General features: G+C 39.1%; 1 protein-coding gene across 5 annotated transcripts in view; it reads left to right on the top strand.

Annotated features, from left to right (window-relative positions):
* The window catches only part of LOC141518376 (solute carrier family 15 member 2-like), a 58235-nt gene extending 48190 nt beyond the window's left edge, over positions 1–10045 (top strand). For 2 of the 5 annotated variants that reach the window (XM_074230348.1, XM_074230347.1), the window contains exons 18-22: positions 3527–3634; positions 3938–4034; positions 4147–4290; positions 4509–4613; positions 6228–10045. In XM_074230348.1, coding sequence (XP_074086449.1) covers positions 3527–3634; positions 3938–4034; positions 4147–4290; positions 4509–4613; positions 6228–6317 — 544 coding nt within the window. In that variant the 3' untranslated portion in view covers positions 6318–10045. Of the gene's footprint in view, positions 1–3526; positions 3635–3885; positions 4035–4146; positions 4291–4508; positions 4614–5285 lie in introns of those variants that run through there. The other 3 variants (XM_074230349.1, XM_074230350.1, XR_012477176.1) reach the window with 3 other exon arrangements.
* Positions 10046–17093: the final 7048 nt, after the last annotated feature.

Genomic DNA, 17093 nt, shown 5'->3' with positions numbered 1-17093 from the left:
AAAAAATGTGCTTCAGTCTTTGTTCCAACACCAACAACTCTGTCGTGGGTGGATCACATTCTTTATGATAAATCCATTGCAAAAGTTACTTCCATATTTTTCCCCTGTTCCCATTGCTGCTCGCAACTCCTTCCTTTTGTATTTCTCCACTACCATGTACTATATTTTCTCTCTCCTTTCACTCTGACTCTGCTGTAGAGTAGCTGAGTGGCACAGGAGACAGATCCCTGGTCCTGGGGCCAAGAGGCCCCGAGCCCCCCTACCACCCCTTAGGCCCAGCATCCACCTGGCCCTATGGTCCCGGACAGGCCATCCAATCCCAGCCCCTTGCAAGAAGTAAAAAAGAAAATGTGTTATATCCAACCACACTCCCCCCATGGTCCATCCTCTCCTCCATCACTCACATCCCCCCCTTCCCCCTGTCCCCCCCCTTCTTACTCCAGATGCCTATACCCCATTGAGTATATATGCTGTTTCCTCTCCTAGCCACCTGATAAGAGGGAAGATTCCCTCATTCCTCCTTGCCTTCTCCCCTACCATATCATTGCAATAGCTCATTGTAATAAAGAAAAATCTTATTATATGAAATATCTTGGCCTATTCCCACTCTACTTTTTCTTTCCCCCATGACATTTACCTTTTTTCTATTGACTCCATTTTCACACCATGTTTTATCTTCAAATTCAGCTTTCTCCTGTGCTTCAACTATAAAAGTTCCTTCTACCTGCTCTATTAACTGAGAAGATTCATATGAGTATTATCAGTGTCATTTTTCTATATAGGAATACATGCAGTTCATCCTCATTAAGTCCCTCATATTTTCCCCTTCTCCAATCTCTATGCTTCACCCGAGTCCTGCATTTGAAGATCAAACCTTCTGTTCAGCTCTGGCCATTCCAACAGGAACATTTGAAATTCCCCTGGTTCACTGAAAGTCTATCTTTTTCCCTGGAAGAGGACATTCAGTTTTGGTGGGTAGTTGATTCTCGGTTGCATTCTAAGCTCTTTTGCCTTCCAGAATATTATATTCCAAGCCCTATGAGCTTTTAATGTAGTTGCTGCTAAGTCATGTGTGATCCTGACTGCAGCTCCACGATATTTGAATTGTGTCCTTCTGGCTGCTTGTAATATTTTCTCTTTGACTTGGGAGTTCTGGAACTTGGCTATAATATTCCTAGGGGTTGGTTTTTTGGGATCTCTTTCTTGGGGGGATCAGTGGATTCTCTCCATTTCTATTTTGCCCTCTGCTTCTAGGATATCAGGGCAATTTTCCTGTAGTAATTCTTTGAAAATGATGTCAAGGCTCTTTTCCTAATCATGACTTTCAGGTATTCCAATAATTTTTAAATTATCTTTCCTAAGTCCGTTTTCCATATCAGTTGTTTTTTTCAATGTTTCACATTTTCTTCTAATTTTTCATTTTTTTTTTTTTTGGTTTTGAAGTAATGAGTCCTGATTTCTCGTAAATTCATCAATCTCCCTGAGTTCTATTCTTTGTCTGAAGGATTTGTTTTCCTCAGAGAGTTTTCTTATCTCTTTTTCCATCTGGCCAATTTTGCTTTTTAATCCTCAGTAACTTTTTGAACTGTTTTATCCATTTGCCCTAAGCTGGATTTTAGCATGCTATTTTCTTCAGCATTTTTTTGGATTTCCTTGACTAAGCTGCTGACTTCATTTTCATGTTTTTCCTGCATCTCTCTCATTTCTTTTCCCAGTTTTTCTTCTAGCTCCCTCATTTGATTTTCAGAGTCTTTTTTTTTTTTTGAGCTCTTAGCCTGATCCCAATTTCTGTTTTTCTTGGGGTCTTTAGATGCAGGAGCTTGTGCTTCCTCATCTTCAGACTGAGTATATTGATCCTTCTTGGGATCATAGATAATGTATTTCTCAATGGTGTTCCTCTTTTTTCTCTGCTTGCTCATTTTTCCAGCCTAAGCCTGTTTTGGGGGTGCTTCCTGAGCTTTTGGGAAACTCCCACAATGGTCTCAGTGTGTGAGGCTCTGTCCTCCCTCCTGGTCTGTGAATGACCATAAGCGCCCCCCTCTGCCACGGGGCTGATGTGGGAGGGCCCTTGCTGTTCTATTGGGGGGGCTAGACTGCGATCAGGATCTGAATGTGTTCAGAGCCCCAGAGTCCTGTTCCAGGGACAGAGCTCTACAGTCTCTCTTCACTCCCCTCCCTAGGTTCAATGGGTTCATGCCCTCGGGGCTCCTGCTTACTGGTTCTGCCTGCTTCTGTTCCTAGATCTGGGCTGCAGTGTCCATGGTGCTCTGAGGGCTGGGTTTCACATGCTTGCTCTGGCAGAGGTCCCCCACTGTTCCTCCAATTTGTGCCTGGTGCTCCCTGGGACGTAGCTCAGGAAACTTCCTCGCTGCTGTGAGTCACGGCTCCCAGCACCCTGGGTCTGCCTCCAGGAGGCTGAAGTTCTTTTGTTCTGGTGGGCTGCCCCTCCAACCCCAGTGAGCAGAGCCTTTCTGCTCTTTTCCAGGTTGCCTTGAGTAGGAGAACTGCCTCACTGGGTCCCTCTGTGGGTACTGTCTCTCGAAAATTTAGTCTTTAGTTTCAAAGATTTATGAGAGAACGCCTAAGACACAATCTGCTCCTGTCACCATCTGATCCACTCTTGTCGCCATCCTGTGCTTCTTTTACCATTAATATCAATTCACTTTTTAAAGCTGGTATCTTCTTCAGTGTTTTTGTGACTCTTTTGCCAAACTTTTTATTCTTTTCCTAATTTTCTCACATCACATTTCTTTCTTAATTTTTCCTCCACCACTCATGTATTTCTTTAACTCTTCCAGGAATTCTTGTTGGACTTGGATTCAATTAGCATTTTTCTTTGAGCTTTTGGTTGTATTTTCACATTGTTGTCTTCTTCAGGAGTTTGTAGTTTATTTTTAGCTAAACTCCCTTTTTGTTGATGCCTACGTAAAAGTCACTGGACTTGCAAGTAGAAGATGGATTTAAATCTCACTTCAGACACCTAAATTTATAGAGTCCAGATGAATAAATGAAGCATGTCTTTTCTTTGTCTTTTTTACTATGGACATTTGACAGTAACCACCACAGAAATCCAGAAGAAATTCATGGCTCCCAACAGTTTTCTTTGTTTATAGGATTTTCAGTCTTGACTTGGCATCTGAAAATGTGGCTGCTGTTCTATCTTCACTTTGACCTCAAGGATTGATCTTACCCAATAACTCCCTAGATCCAGTGCCATATAAATGGGGCACCAAGGTGACTGCCTAGGTTATACCCCTAGGCATCATCACACTTGACCAGGGTAGTAAGGACAATGGATGTGACACAGAGATCTCTAGATGCCAGAAACCTAAAAACCTCTCCAATCTGGTATTCTGTGTTAGATGACAGAGGGAGAACAATGCACCCAAAAGGCTTGGTGGAAAGATGGGGTCATACTTGCAAAGAGCAGAACAGAATTAGGACTTTTGGAAGCAAGGCTATGACTTGGGGATAGTTGCAATGCATGCCTTTGGCTCTCAGACTCAAGCTTGGTTCTTATTCACAGGATTATCAATACCTTGAAAAGAGATGTTTTTATCATCTTGTCTTTGAAAGCCTTGGACCTCGAGAAATTCAATGGGACTTCTCCAGAGCTAAGAGTTAAGATAAAAAAGTAAATTATCTCCCCATCAGCCCTATAGCCAATTTGGGGAAATGGGTAACCTGGGCCCCACCACCACTTAATATAAGCCCCAAAACTTCCCTGTTCTGATCCCACTAAATGTTTATGCTTTCCCTCTTCTGATTATCTCCAATTTATCCTTTCCAAATCTAAATTTTTATGTTGTTTACATGTTGTCTTCCCTATTACACCCTGAACTCCTTGAGAGCAGGGATTGTCTTTTGCCTTTCTTGTATCCCCAGCACTGAAGCACAGTGCTTCCCACAAAGTAGGCATTTAATTGACTCTCACCAGAAACATAAATCTACTTTGTAAAGTGGAGAACAAGAATCATCTAATAAACCTGGGTCCGCTAAGTGTTGGAGCCTCTTACCTGATTTTTATCATTCAGGTAAGTTACCAAGGTTGAGCCAGCCAAGATGTCTATCTCTATTCCCCAATCATAACCTCTACTCTTCCTTCTCTACTTCCAAATATTCTCTGGTCTTTTCTTGGTTCCTCAGGACATCCCAGAACTGGAAATCTGGAAAATACAGCTGCTTGAAATGAAGAACATTTCCATTGGGTGGCAGTTCGTACAGTTCTTTATAATGGGGCTCGGAAAATATTTGCTCATTGTTTCCTGCTCAGAGTATTTCTACTACAAGGTCAGAGATTGCTCAGGATCAGAGATAATACAATGGAAGGGGAATGGTGAAGAAGATAGATAAGGAGTGGGGAGAAGGGATGAAGGGGGTGTATTGGGGGCTGGGGGAAATGATAAGGAAAAATGGGTGGGAAGGAGTGAGAGATTACATTTACACTTCAAAAATGTGCCAGTAACTGGATCTTGGGAGGATTGACTAAGCCAAGCTTTGTGTCCTAGGCCCCAAGAGGCATGAAGGTTACCATGCAGGCTTTGTGGCTAAGCACCCTTTTCAGCAGTTCTCTGATTCTGTCTTTTGTGACCTACATCTCCCTCCTGCCTGAGGTATAGATTACCTTCTTCTTATATTGCCCTTTGAAAGACAAGGTGCCCCAGCCCAGGCATAACCTCTTTCTAGTTTCTCTAGGGACTTGCCCTTCTCCTAGTCCCTGCTGCCCCCAATTCCAGCCCTTGATACCCGCCCCTCCACAACTGACCCTCAATAAGGAAAAAATCCAAATACTGTAAGAAATCTCACCATAAACACTGGTAACTACAGCAGGGGCTATTTCTTTTGGCTACTGTTGGAGACCACTATAGGTTAGATGATATCGTCACTGAGGTCTTCTCCACTTCTCAAATTCTGTGATTCATCTTCCCTCAAGGAAGGCAACCTTAGGCTGGTCTCAATGAGGTCAAGAAGAGCCCATTCCTAGACAAGTTTGGGACACTGCGGTTAATAAGTTACCCCATCCTGTTATCACCTACTGGGGGTCCTGAGGCCCCTTGCTTTTGCCTCTGGAACATGGGCTAACCTTAGATGAAAAACAAGTGGTTTTCTTGGAGTTCCCCTAGAGCAGGAGTCAAAGCAGTCAAGTTCAAGGAGATGTCTCGCTAGAATCCTCTCAGATGTCTTCATCCTGTCTTTATTCACTCGTCCAAACACAGAAAGTAGGCTAGTCCTAGATCTGTGGGTACTTCTCAAAGAAGTAATTTTTATGGGGTTTTTTTTTCTAGAGGAGGTGGTTTCAAGTTAAGGATGGATAGTCATGAAGATGCCTTGACCCCAATACACACTAGCTTGTGCAACCATGAATGAATCACCTAGACTCTTGGTTCTCTCCAAGATGAGTGGCTGGGGACATTTGTCCACTTGGATGGGCTCATGCTATATGGAGACAAGTACCTATAACTGGATAAGAAGGGCTGAAGGAAGCAGGAAGACCCCTGTGTCCTTATATTCTTTTATTCATGGGGAATTCCAAACTCTTTCCTTGTTGCCCATGTGTGGTGTCTGGAAGAGAAAGATCTTTATCCCTTCAAGCTCCATTCATTCCTTTGGATTCAGGTCAAAGTAGCACATAGCCAGGACCTTACAATCCTCTCCTTGACTCCAGATTAGGCAAGAAATGGGGAAAAAAGAGATCACTGGACTGGGAGTCAGAGGACCTTGGTCAAGTCCTTTCTTTAGGTCTCAGTTTCCTCTGTAAATTGGAGTTACACTGTGATTTCTAATGGCAGTTTTATTCACGAAACAAATCCCAAACCTGTTACTAGCAATCAGACATTGTGGTACATGTTAGGAATAATCATTAAAGAAAAAAACAAAGCAATCCCTATCTTTAATCAGTTTGCATTCTTTTTGGGGAAGTAAAATTTACACATTTGCAAAATAGTAGGGGAAAAAATCCAACAGTGAAATAATTTGAGAGAGGTACTAGCCCCTGGGAGTATCAAAAAAAAAAAGCTCATGTAAATGGAGCTAAGTTTTGACAGAAGCTAGGGACTCTAAGAGGCAATGAAGAGAAACATAATTTCCCAACATGCTGGATAGTATACAAAAGCAGAGAGATGTGATGTTGTATATGGATCTGCGATTCTATAGTTCCATAAACCTTTTATAGATTTCCAGAGGAAAAAAAAAATCCATCCTGATTCTGTGTCTGTTTCTTTCTACAGTGGACTGAATACTTCTTACTTTCTAACCTCCTCCTGCTTGTGATCATTTGTTTCCTCATCATAAGCTATTACTACCAAGAAACTCTGTAGATTCAGACTTTATCCTGAACTCAGATCTTCAACCATGCTTAGAGAACAGATGGAGAAACTGTACATTTGGCCCTGGCCCATCATCCCCAACCCAGTCCATTTCCTTTTCAACTTTCCTATGGTCATTTTCTTGGGTAGTGCTACATAGTAGCTACAGCTGTTTTCATTTAACTGTGGGTCACACTGTGTGTGTTCTAGGAGCTGAGAAGTTGCAGGGCAGGGTAAGGAAGGGAAGGAGAGAAAAGAAACAAGATGAGGACAATCGGGAGAAAGCTTCAGTGATCATTAAGTTACCTTGTACTCATGTCTGCCCAGCTTAGTAAAAGATAGTGTATGTGTGGAGGATATTTGGGGAAGAGGCTCTATGATTGGTTCCCAAGATCAGTGTAAGGGAGCTATTTCCTACATCACAATAAACCCATGGAGACAAACTAAGTTGAAAAGCTCTGCTTCCTTAATTTTTTTTTTAAACTTGCAATTGGGGATGGGAAGGGCAGGAAATATATACACATATATATGAAGTGAAAGAAAAGAGGCTGTAAAATAGGGGCCAATGGATAGTCACAAAGATGCCTTGCCCCCAATACACACTAGCTTGTGCAACCATGAACAAGTCACCTAGACTCTTGGTTCTCCAAGATGAGTGGCTGGGGACATTTGTCCACTTGGATGGAATTAAGGTAAAAAGGTGGCAGGGGAAGATGCTCAATTTAGGTCAAATACTATGCAGGGGGGTAGGTGCAAAGACTCCCTCAAGTTTCCTTGATACACAATATCATTCCTAGATCGTCTTCATTTCATTCAGCAACAGCAAAATGATGCAATTCATCTTCTGCCTTGACTAGAATTCTAATGACCAATACCAGATCAACATCACTTTAGAGGTATGAATCTCTGTTCTGAGATGCATTCATTCCCTCATAGATGGCCCCAATGAAGGTACACCAAAAGGACCATCTCATATAGCCATCATTCCTGGAATATCCTGTCTCAGGTACTTGCTAACTTAAAACAAACATAGATTCTATTTGACTCTAGAGAGACTCGAAGGTCAATATTAGTTGGTTGAGATCATCCTGTGATTTAAATATGACTAAAACCTTAACATATTGGGCCATAGTAGCAAATCAGTATTATGCTTCCCCATACACAATGTGGATATCATCTCCTAGACTCCCATGCCAGATGAAGGGAGGAGCACTCCCTGGACAATTCACCCTGAGTGGAAAACTTTTTAGTCCTCTTTTTTTTTTTTTCCTGGCAATCTACTATGCCTCCACCTTCATCCTAGCTTCTCATCTTCAAGCCTCTTGGGTATCACCCTTGCTGCCGATTCCTCTAACTCCATAGCCATTGCCCATGGAAGCTCCACCTTCTCCAATCACTCTCATTTCCAACATTGCCATTTCCTCCTTTTTTGCCAGGTTAGTTATTTGTGACTACATGCTGCACCTTCCAGGGGGGAAGGAGAGGAGGGGGCAGGGAGAGGAAAGATTATTTTCATAGAATCACATTGTTTGAGAATCGGAAAGAAATGGTTGTGACACTCCTGTCCAGCATGAAAAAGCAAGAATGGTTCTCAACCATGTGCCTCTTGACTAGTAAAAATATTTTTAACTCTAGAAAGACTTCACCCCCAGTAGATCATCACACAAAAAGGGTGTGACTTTTTCCCATACCTCAATAGAATGTGCTGGTCCACATTCTCAAGTGTATCAATTTGTTCCTGACCAGCCTTTGTGGTTAGCTTGAATATTATGTAAAATGTGTTAAAACTTAGATAGAAGCTTGGCCAAATGCAGAGGATTGGTTTTCCTTTACTCTGTATTCCTACCACCACCACTTAGCTTCCTATCCCCCTTACACTGTGACCCTAAGTAAAAATAAGTGACATTACTCATATAACACAGACCACCCTGACCTCACTGTCTGAAGGCCAAGTTTGTTATCTTTCTTTTACTCTGTCCTCAGATTCTCTGGTACCCTTAAGAGAATTTGAGGGGTCCTGCCATTGGCTCCAGTCCCTGCTAATGGAATTCCCTCGATTGCAGGGGTGATTTCTAGCACTCATCCCAAATGCAGAATGGTTCTCTAGGGTCTCTAAGAAGTCATATGCAACTTCCATTTACTTGTTTCCCTAGTGCCTTACAGTAAATTCTCAAGCATCATTGGCCATATCCCAAATGGATGGGTGAAATGTCTCCCAATAAAAACTTTTGAAGTCACCTAACGGAACATTTCATGAAGTTCCTCAAATAAGTCAGCAAAAAGCCTTTTACCAGGTTTACCAAATATCCGCTTCTTTAGCCTTAAAAGATCTTTCACAATCTACAAGCCAGACAGGGCAAAGGCACAACTGACTCCTAGCTTGAACAGAAACGTACTCCACACTGAGTTTTCCAAACAATATGGATCCCCCAAATGATCAATGGTCAAGGGATATTAACAATTTTCAGACAGTTGCCCTGGAGCCTTTGGGAAATCTGATCACACCCTACCTGAGCTTAGCAGCAGCCCAGCCAAGACCAGCTTGGCATTCCCTACCCAAGCCTGGGTTGCTGCCCCACCCAAACCTATGCTTGCTTACCCAGGGTGCAGCCTTGGGGAATTCCTTTCATGTGGGTTCAGTGCAGTAGTCCCTGAAAGAGTCTTAGTCTAAGGGAGAGAGTCTGATCAGGTCAGGGTCTGGCATAAACTCCAGCCTGAGCATTACCTGAAACCTGTGGTCAGAATGCAGGGCAGAGGTAACCCCAGTCAAGGACTAGGAAAGACCCCCCCCCAATCTATAGGGTAGACTCTTGGCACTAAGTCAGTTGTAAAACTTGACCCAAGTACATTAGGAAACTTCTGACCCCCATTAGAACATGCCTTCCTTTTGAGAGCCATCCACTTCAAGGAAGATGGCAACCCCACAAGTCCATCAGCCAACTAGTGTAAGTGCCGGTTATGCATCAAGATCTTGTCTAAGGGTGAGGAGTTCAAAGGAAGCCAAAGATATCCTCCTCAAGGAACCCCCTGGCTTAATGAGACAGCATCCCAACGACTATATGTAGAATAAAGTTGAGAGGAAAGGCACCAGCTTGAAAACGAATTGAATAGGGAAGTGAGACAGAGATCTTGGGAAGAAATATGAGTTTAGTTTTGAACATGTTGAGTTTAAGTTATTTATGAGATTAGAGATTAGCAGTAACTTCCTGAGCATCTCCCTTTCGTACTTTGAGTACCTACTATGGTTCTATTTTCCCATGCCTGAGAGAATTTAATTTATTATCGACCTTACTAAGCCAACCACAGCTTAAGGATTCTCACTCTAGCTTATGTTCCTTCTGTCTTAGAAACACCAAGCTACCAAACACAAAGCTAAGAGCTCCCTCTACCTACTGTTCCTTTGCATGCAACTGCTATTTTAAAGTGTTATCAATATTCCCGGAATTCATTTTTTTTTAAACTGGGGGGAAAACAACTCAGTTTTATGCTTTTATGCTATGGCCACTCTTCTCAGATCGTCTCAGAACATAGTTAACAATAGCTAGCATTTATATAAACACAGTATAGTAGCTACTTTACTGTTTTTTAAGCTGTATAGTTAACACAGCTAGTGGCAGTACCAGGATTTAAACCCAATCTTCTGACTTCAAACCCAGGTTCCTTTCCTGTACCTTGTAATGTCCCTTTATTAGATGATAACTGACCCTCTGTTGCTGTGGAGTGCCATATCTGAGGGAAGAGTGATGAGGAATGAGGAAGGGTTTTCTCTACTTTCAGAGACTCTGAGAAGAGTCCTTGATACTACTGAGTAGGTGGGGGTGAAGGGTGGGTGTCTCTAGGAGTCTTGAGGATCTCAGATGGAGAGTAGCCAATCTTATACCTTGCACCAGGTAGTTATTCATCTGTAAATTAATGAAGGAATTAGATGAAGCTCTAAAATATAGAATCCCTCACCTTGCCAGAGACTGGGAATCTGACATAACAAGTGAGTTCAAGTTTCAAAACAGACGTACTGCTGGCAACATAAATACTGGTCCAAATTGAATCTTGTAGTTACATAGGACAAAAAGCTTCATTAATTGCTAGAATGAATATAGCATTCTAAGGTTTATCCCTCCCGCCTCCACCCTATGGTGCAGAGGTCTAAGATCTCCACCATGCACAGTATTTGGACAGAAATATAAACTGGACTATGACTAGAAAACAACTTATTAGGGCTTAGAGATTGATCTATGCATATTAATTCTTTTGCAAATTGAATAATCCCAATCTCCCTCTACTCAATTTATTCTTGGCATAGAATCGTAAGACCACAGATTTAGAGATCTAAATGTACTATGGGGTTAGCTAGTCCAGTCCCTTTCTTGTATGGATGAGGAAATTGAGGTCAGTGGTGAGGTAACTTGTCCAAGTGCACCCAGGTAATGTACTTGCATTTTATACAAATCAAATGCTCCTTCCAATAGATCACGACTGGCCAAATAGCCACATTACTCATCTTCTCAGGCACTCCTTAAAACCTTTTAATAAGAAACTTTCTAAAAGTCATTGTGGACAGCCAGCATCATTAATATAAATATTAAAATTATTATTAGGATATGAAACCAGGAATCTTACTTTTTTTGGTAAGGCAATGGGGTTAAGTGGCTTGCCCAAGGCCACACAGGTAATTATTAAGAGTCTGAGTTCACATTTGAACTCGTGATCTCCCGACTCCAGGGCTGGTGCTCTGGAATCTTACTCTTGAAGGGAGAGGCTGTTTTACTTTGATCATGGTATCCCTTATAGACTCTAGCCTAGAGCAAGGCACACAATAGGATTTAATGAATGGTGAATAGGAGTTTCACAGAAAAGAGGAACCAAATTTCTGCTTGGATTTAGAGCATAACTAGTAAGAAAATACTGAAGTTATAAAGAGTTGAATTGTGGTCAAAAATAAGGAAAAATTCTATCGACTGCAGTCATGCAAACATAAGCCATGCTGGACATGTTTGTAATTGTTTAATGGATGGTTTGGGACTGGTAGAGAGTTCTTGGAGACCACAGATACTCCGCAGAAGTTATATGGATATGTTCTAGGGATACTGGAGAGAACAATTATAATTTAGGGCAATCTTAGCTATGTCCTTGGACAAGGACATTTCCTCATCTGAGATTCACAATCTTAATATGCAAAATGAGGAGTCAACAGAGCTGGGAATAGCCTGGATTATCTTAAATATTCTAGTTGTGGACATTACTAGTTTGACCTCTTAGCTGTCTTTCAATCATTTTAAGATACAATTATCATGGCCTTGATTCACACTGCTCAGTTTGAGATATATATAAAATATATAAACCAATACTGAGGAATATAGCAATCTATATAAAGAAAACCCATAAAAGTTTACGTATGAGTAGAGAATTAACTTTTTTAATTTTCTTTTTTATTTACATTTTCTTATAGTCCTAAACAGACATAAGAAAATTTTTGTTCCTTTGGTCTGACATCTCTATCTAAAGGAGGAGTTAAGACTTTATAGTAGAAATTCTTCTGGAATTGAATGCTAAAATGCACAGTTGGATGGTGAACAAATGGAAGAAGGGACTTAATATTTTAAGACAAGGATAAGGGCTAGACCTGTGAGTCACTGTTTTCCCAAATGAGGACTCTAACTTATGGGCTTAAGAAACTTGACTAGGTTAACTTCAGAGAGGTTAGGCAACATGCTGAGCAATGCGTATTAGAGGCAAGTCTTTTACCGGGGTCTTTCTGCCTCTAGCTCTCTAAATGATACACCACACTTCTCTCCCAGTTATTCACTTTCTCCAAAAACTATCTTGCCCATCAATAGGCACTTATCAAACTGAACAGTTACAAACTATGACTAATGCAGTCACTGAAAGAGACATGATTTTGTAAGATTCTTGTGACTGGGGCTTGGTAAGACCCTTGGAACATGAGTATATAAAAATACAATTTTCATCTTAATAACTACTACTCTTATCTAGGGGCCCTCAAACCACTATTCTTAAAGTTATTTGCAAAAATCAAAGAGAGCTTTAGACATGACAAATAAAGAACAATGTTCTAACCAACTGGCATAAGTCTTGAAAGTTAGACATTGACCACAGTGGGGATGGCTTTTATTAGTTTTACCACTTTTCCCTCTTAGTCTCTTTCAACAAATGTTTTCTACAGCTGTAAATTTTGGAAAAGGTACAATATAGTCAAAATTGATACTAGTTAATTTTTTCTTAGTATGACAAGTATTCAGTTATCATTTAATGATCTTTTTTGGTTGGTTTTTTTTACTTTAGTACCTTAGGCTGTTTTAACAAGGTGGCTAACAATATAAAAGAGAGGAACACTGTATCCTAATAAAATGCTTCCAAAGCATTTTATTAACTTAAGAAAGCATTCCATCCTTCTGGATGAGAGTGAATTTTTTTTAGGAGGGAGGGAAGGATAAAGGTGCTTACAAACCAATTCTTTCTTTCTTTCTTTCTTTCTTTCTTTCTTTCTTTCTTTCCCAAAGCCCACAGCTAGGTAATTATTAAGTGTCTGAGGCCATATTTTCAACTCAGGTACTCCTGAATGCGGGGCCAGTGCTCTATCCACTGTGCCACCTAGCCACCCCAGAAGTAAGTTTTATTTTCAAGGCAAATGAGAACTCACTAGCAGTTCAGAGCAACTGTACAAAAATCAAATGTTAAATGGCATAGTAATACTCATGTCTGTTATTAATACAGATTTAACCACTGATTTTAAGAATTTATATCTGCAATGTTCAAAATTCAAGGCTTAAGGAATAATCATAATTCTGCATATTGGTGCTTGACAGTAATCCTTCTGGCTAATTCTCATCTTTCCTCAGAAGGACTCTGAAAAATCTTAGCTACCAAAGGAATTGACTCTAAAAATTTTAACTAAAAAATGTAACTAACTTTCTGAAAAATTAAGAACATTAGAAAGGAAAAACCTAAAAGAACTGCTACCACTGTTGACTTTTTAATATAATTCCACCAAGGCATGACAATACCAGGAAGGCAACATAATCATTTTATGTCATGAGTCTGAAGAGCATCCAATTATTCAGCAAATGGGCAATTAAGTGCCTACAATGTGCATATGAGACAGACAAAAATAAAAATCTATATTCTTAAATACCTTTCACTGTACTGGGGCAGCCCAAGGGCAGCATATCACATGTGTCAAGATAATCAAAGACAAAGTAACAAGAGGGAAAGAACATCAGCTACTGGGGAGAGATAAAGGTCTGGGTTACAGGCAATACCTAAAAAAGAGGAGGAGAAAGGAGGTCCTAAGGAAAGTCTGGGCAGATACAGAGAGGTGGAAGTCGGCAAGCTAAGCTAAGGTCAGTTTGGTTAAATATAGTGGGCATTAAAGGGGAGTCATATGAACTATATCTAGAAATGGAGGAGCCAGAATGTAAAAGGTTTAAATAACAGGCTGAATCCCAGAAATTAAAGATAAAAAAAAAAACAACTACAAGAAGAATATTGTAAAGGATAACTTTGTAAAAATCTATTTAAAAATTTTGATCACCATAATAAACAATTCCAGTGGATCAATTCTGAATAGTACTAAATATACACACAGGTCAACAGGGTAATTTGTTTTGTTTGACTATGCACTTTTGTCCAGGGTTTTTTTTTGGGGTGGGGTATAAGAAGGAGGGTAGAAATTAAGAAAAAAAATGCTTGATTAAAAACAGTAATTTAAAAGAAGGCAGGAAAGCCAAATTAATAGATTGTTTTAAAAAGACAGACTACCTAGAGGCTTAAAATCTTAGAATTTTAAACAAGGGATTGTATCAGATGTGTAACCTGTAAAATTGTTTTTGCAGCTATATGTGGGATGCACTAGAAAAGGGAAAGACAGGAAGTGATGAGATCAGTTAGGAGGATATTGCCATAAGCCCTGGTTTTGAATTTGAAAATAGAATAAATAGTCTTGTGAGTGAAAAAGATGTTGTATTTGGTATTAATCAGTCATTTCATTTGTACCTAATTTCGTGATCCCATTTGGGGTTCTCTTGGCAAAGATACTAGAATGTTTTACCATTTCCTTTTCCAGCACATTTTACAGATGAAGAAACACAAATAAACAGAATTTAGTGACTTGCCCAGGGTCACACAGCTAATAAATGTCTGAGGGCACATTTGACTCCAGGCCTGGTGTTCTATCCGCTGCACCATCAAAGTTGCCCTAGTTGTGAAAAATATTGTCAGTAAAATTGTAAAAAGTAAAATTGGGGAAAAAAAGGTAATTGATGAATGAATATTCAGGGAGGGAGATGGCCAATGACAACTCAGTTTATGAATACTGGAAGAATGATGGAACCCTTGAAAGGAAAGAGGTTGGCTCTTAATTCATTATGAAATGCTCTCATCAAAAATATGCAATCCCAAAAATCTGAAAAGAAAAATAAATGAATATACCGATAGGAAAGTGAAGGAGTACAAGAAGAGTTACCACTTTTACAACAGGCAAAAATGCAATGAATACTATAACAACAAATATAGGGATTTGTTTATTAATCTTTTTGGTTTACAAACAAAAGGCACTCAATAACGCTTCTATTTAAATCTTATAAAAGAGTATTGAGTTACATTTTTATTCTAGGTAACTATTCCTACAACAGGCGAACAGAAAAGGAAGGGTAAAAAATCATGGTGATGGGAAAAATACTTCCCCCCTCCCCATTCCAAGTTCTATTATTACAAACTCAATGACTATTCATTTCAAAATGCCATTCTTAAGGTTTTGCTGTGCTTTTTTGTTAATTATGGGGAATATGAATGCTTGCTATATCAAAATAAATTTATTATGATCACAATGACATTTAAAATGCTTGACTCTGAAACAATGTTATAGGATCCCATAATGAAAAAAAATGTTCTTAAAAACAATTTTAGCAACTGGCTCATGTGGAATGAATTATGTGCTAACATTACTGATGGAAAAACCCCAAAGAGGTCAAGTCAAGGACGAAAGTAACCTATGATAAGACACAAATCCACATCCCACTGAGGGGCAAAAAGCACAGGAGAGGGGCTTTAAAACTATCTCAGTATTTGTCTTCCCTTGAGCATGAAAGGTCACATCCAGGGCAAAAATGATGGATCTTTATGCTCCACAATGATGCACTGATTCACAGTTAATTTATTTAACAACCTTCCTTTAAAAGCAGAATTTTTCAGAGAAAGCTAGTTGCAGGGGCTTCAGCACCTCCAAGACTTACAATCAGAGGAATTCAGAAGTAGACATACTTTTAAAGGGTATGATTACAAAGGGAACAATGACATACGTACATACCATACATATGTGCATAAACATAAAATGTGCATACCCCTGCTCCATTCAACAGTTATGAAGCAGCTGCATCTCCCTCCAAGTTCACACACAAGATACAAAGGTAGGTCTTAGGATTCTAGATGTATTTTGCAGAAACCGCAAATCATACCCAATATTAGCATACTTTCAATATAATCAGAATACATTCAGGGAGGTGGTTTAATGCATACAGTGGGAATATTAAGTGGAATAGTTAAAACCACAGGAACCATCATTTATTCTATTTTAGACACTGCTCAGGTCTCTCACACCTTGAAAAGGTGTGGTCCTAGACCAGAAAGCAAGTAGCATTTCAAAGAATGAATATATATATATATGTATATATATATATATATATATATATATATATATATATGTATATATATATACACACACATATACTATATATGTATATATGTTATATATATAACATATATACACATACACATATGTATATACATATATTTACATATATGTATATATATTTATATAGAATCTTTTAAAAGGATGTTTAAAGTTTTTACTACAGAATGGTTGGCTTCAACATGGAAGCATTTTTCATCTCAAGATTATACACCTACATGAAAGAAGGTGTTTTCCTTTACAGTTAAGAGTCTCACAACAATAACAAAATAAGCTTTTCAGACATTGCTTTGAAACTAACAAAGAAAATACCAAGATGTTGATTTTTATGTAATTCTTTTGTGTTGTGAATTGACCTCTTTAAACATATTCAAAGATTCATTGCTGATGATTTAAATACAGTACAACGTGATCATTTTAATTTGAACACAGTGTTATGCAGAACAAATTGTTAAAGGAAAGTTAGGTTACAAGTGTATAATATAGCATTCTACTAAGATTTAAAGAGAAACCATAATGGCATTAAAATATACTTCAACTCTTTATCCCTAGAAGTTTCTATAAATGTATTTCTTCCTAAAGCTAAAACCACATGCACAGAAAATAGACAATATTTCCAAATTCAGTCAACAGTTTGCTATTAAACATGGTATGTTAATAAACTCATTTATTTTGATTTAATACACATTATTCTTTGAAGCATTATACTTTTTTCTTGAAGGAATTCAGCTTGCAAGTTAGAAAAGTAGTATGTGCTTACACACATCTGTATGTCTGGTAGATGGCATCACTGCTCACAAATACATTCTTTCATAATGCACATTCAGTTTTTGTTGGAAAGAAAGCATATATCTTAAAAATTCTATGAAGACAATTTTATAAAACAGGTGAACAAAAGGCATGGATAAGAGTCTAAAGACGTCTGTCAGGCTTCAAAAGTTCAAGAGAATCCTAATGCACTAATTTCACGATCATCCATAAATGGAAAAACTTAGCAGCCGGTATTTCTATTCTTTTTTTTAATAGCTTGAATATTCTGCTGTTGATGTTTTTAATTTACGTTCAAAAATACATCAAAAATATAT

Source organism: Macrotis lagotis, chromosome 3 (assembly GCF_037893015.1).
Source record: "Macrotis lagotis isolate mMagLag1 chromosome 3, bilby.v1.9.chrom.fasta, whole genome shotgun sequence".
NCBI lineage: Eukaryota > Metazoa > Chordata > Mammalia > Peramelemorphia > Peramelidae > Macrotis > Macrotis lagotis.
The sequence above is the reverse complement of the archived record's forward strand: the minus strand, read 5'-3'. Positions and strand labels throughout refer to the sequence as shown.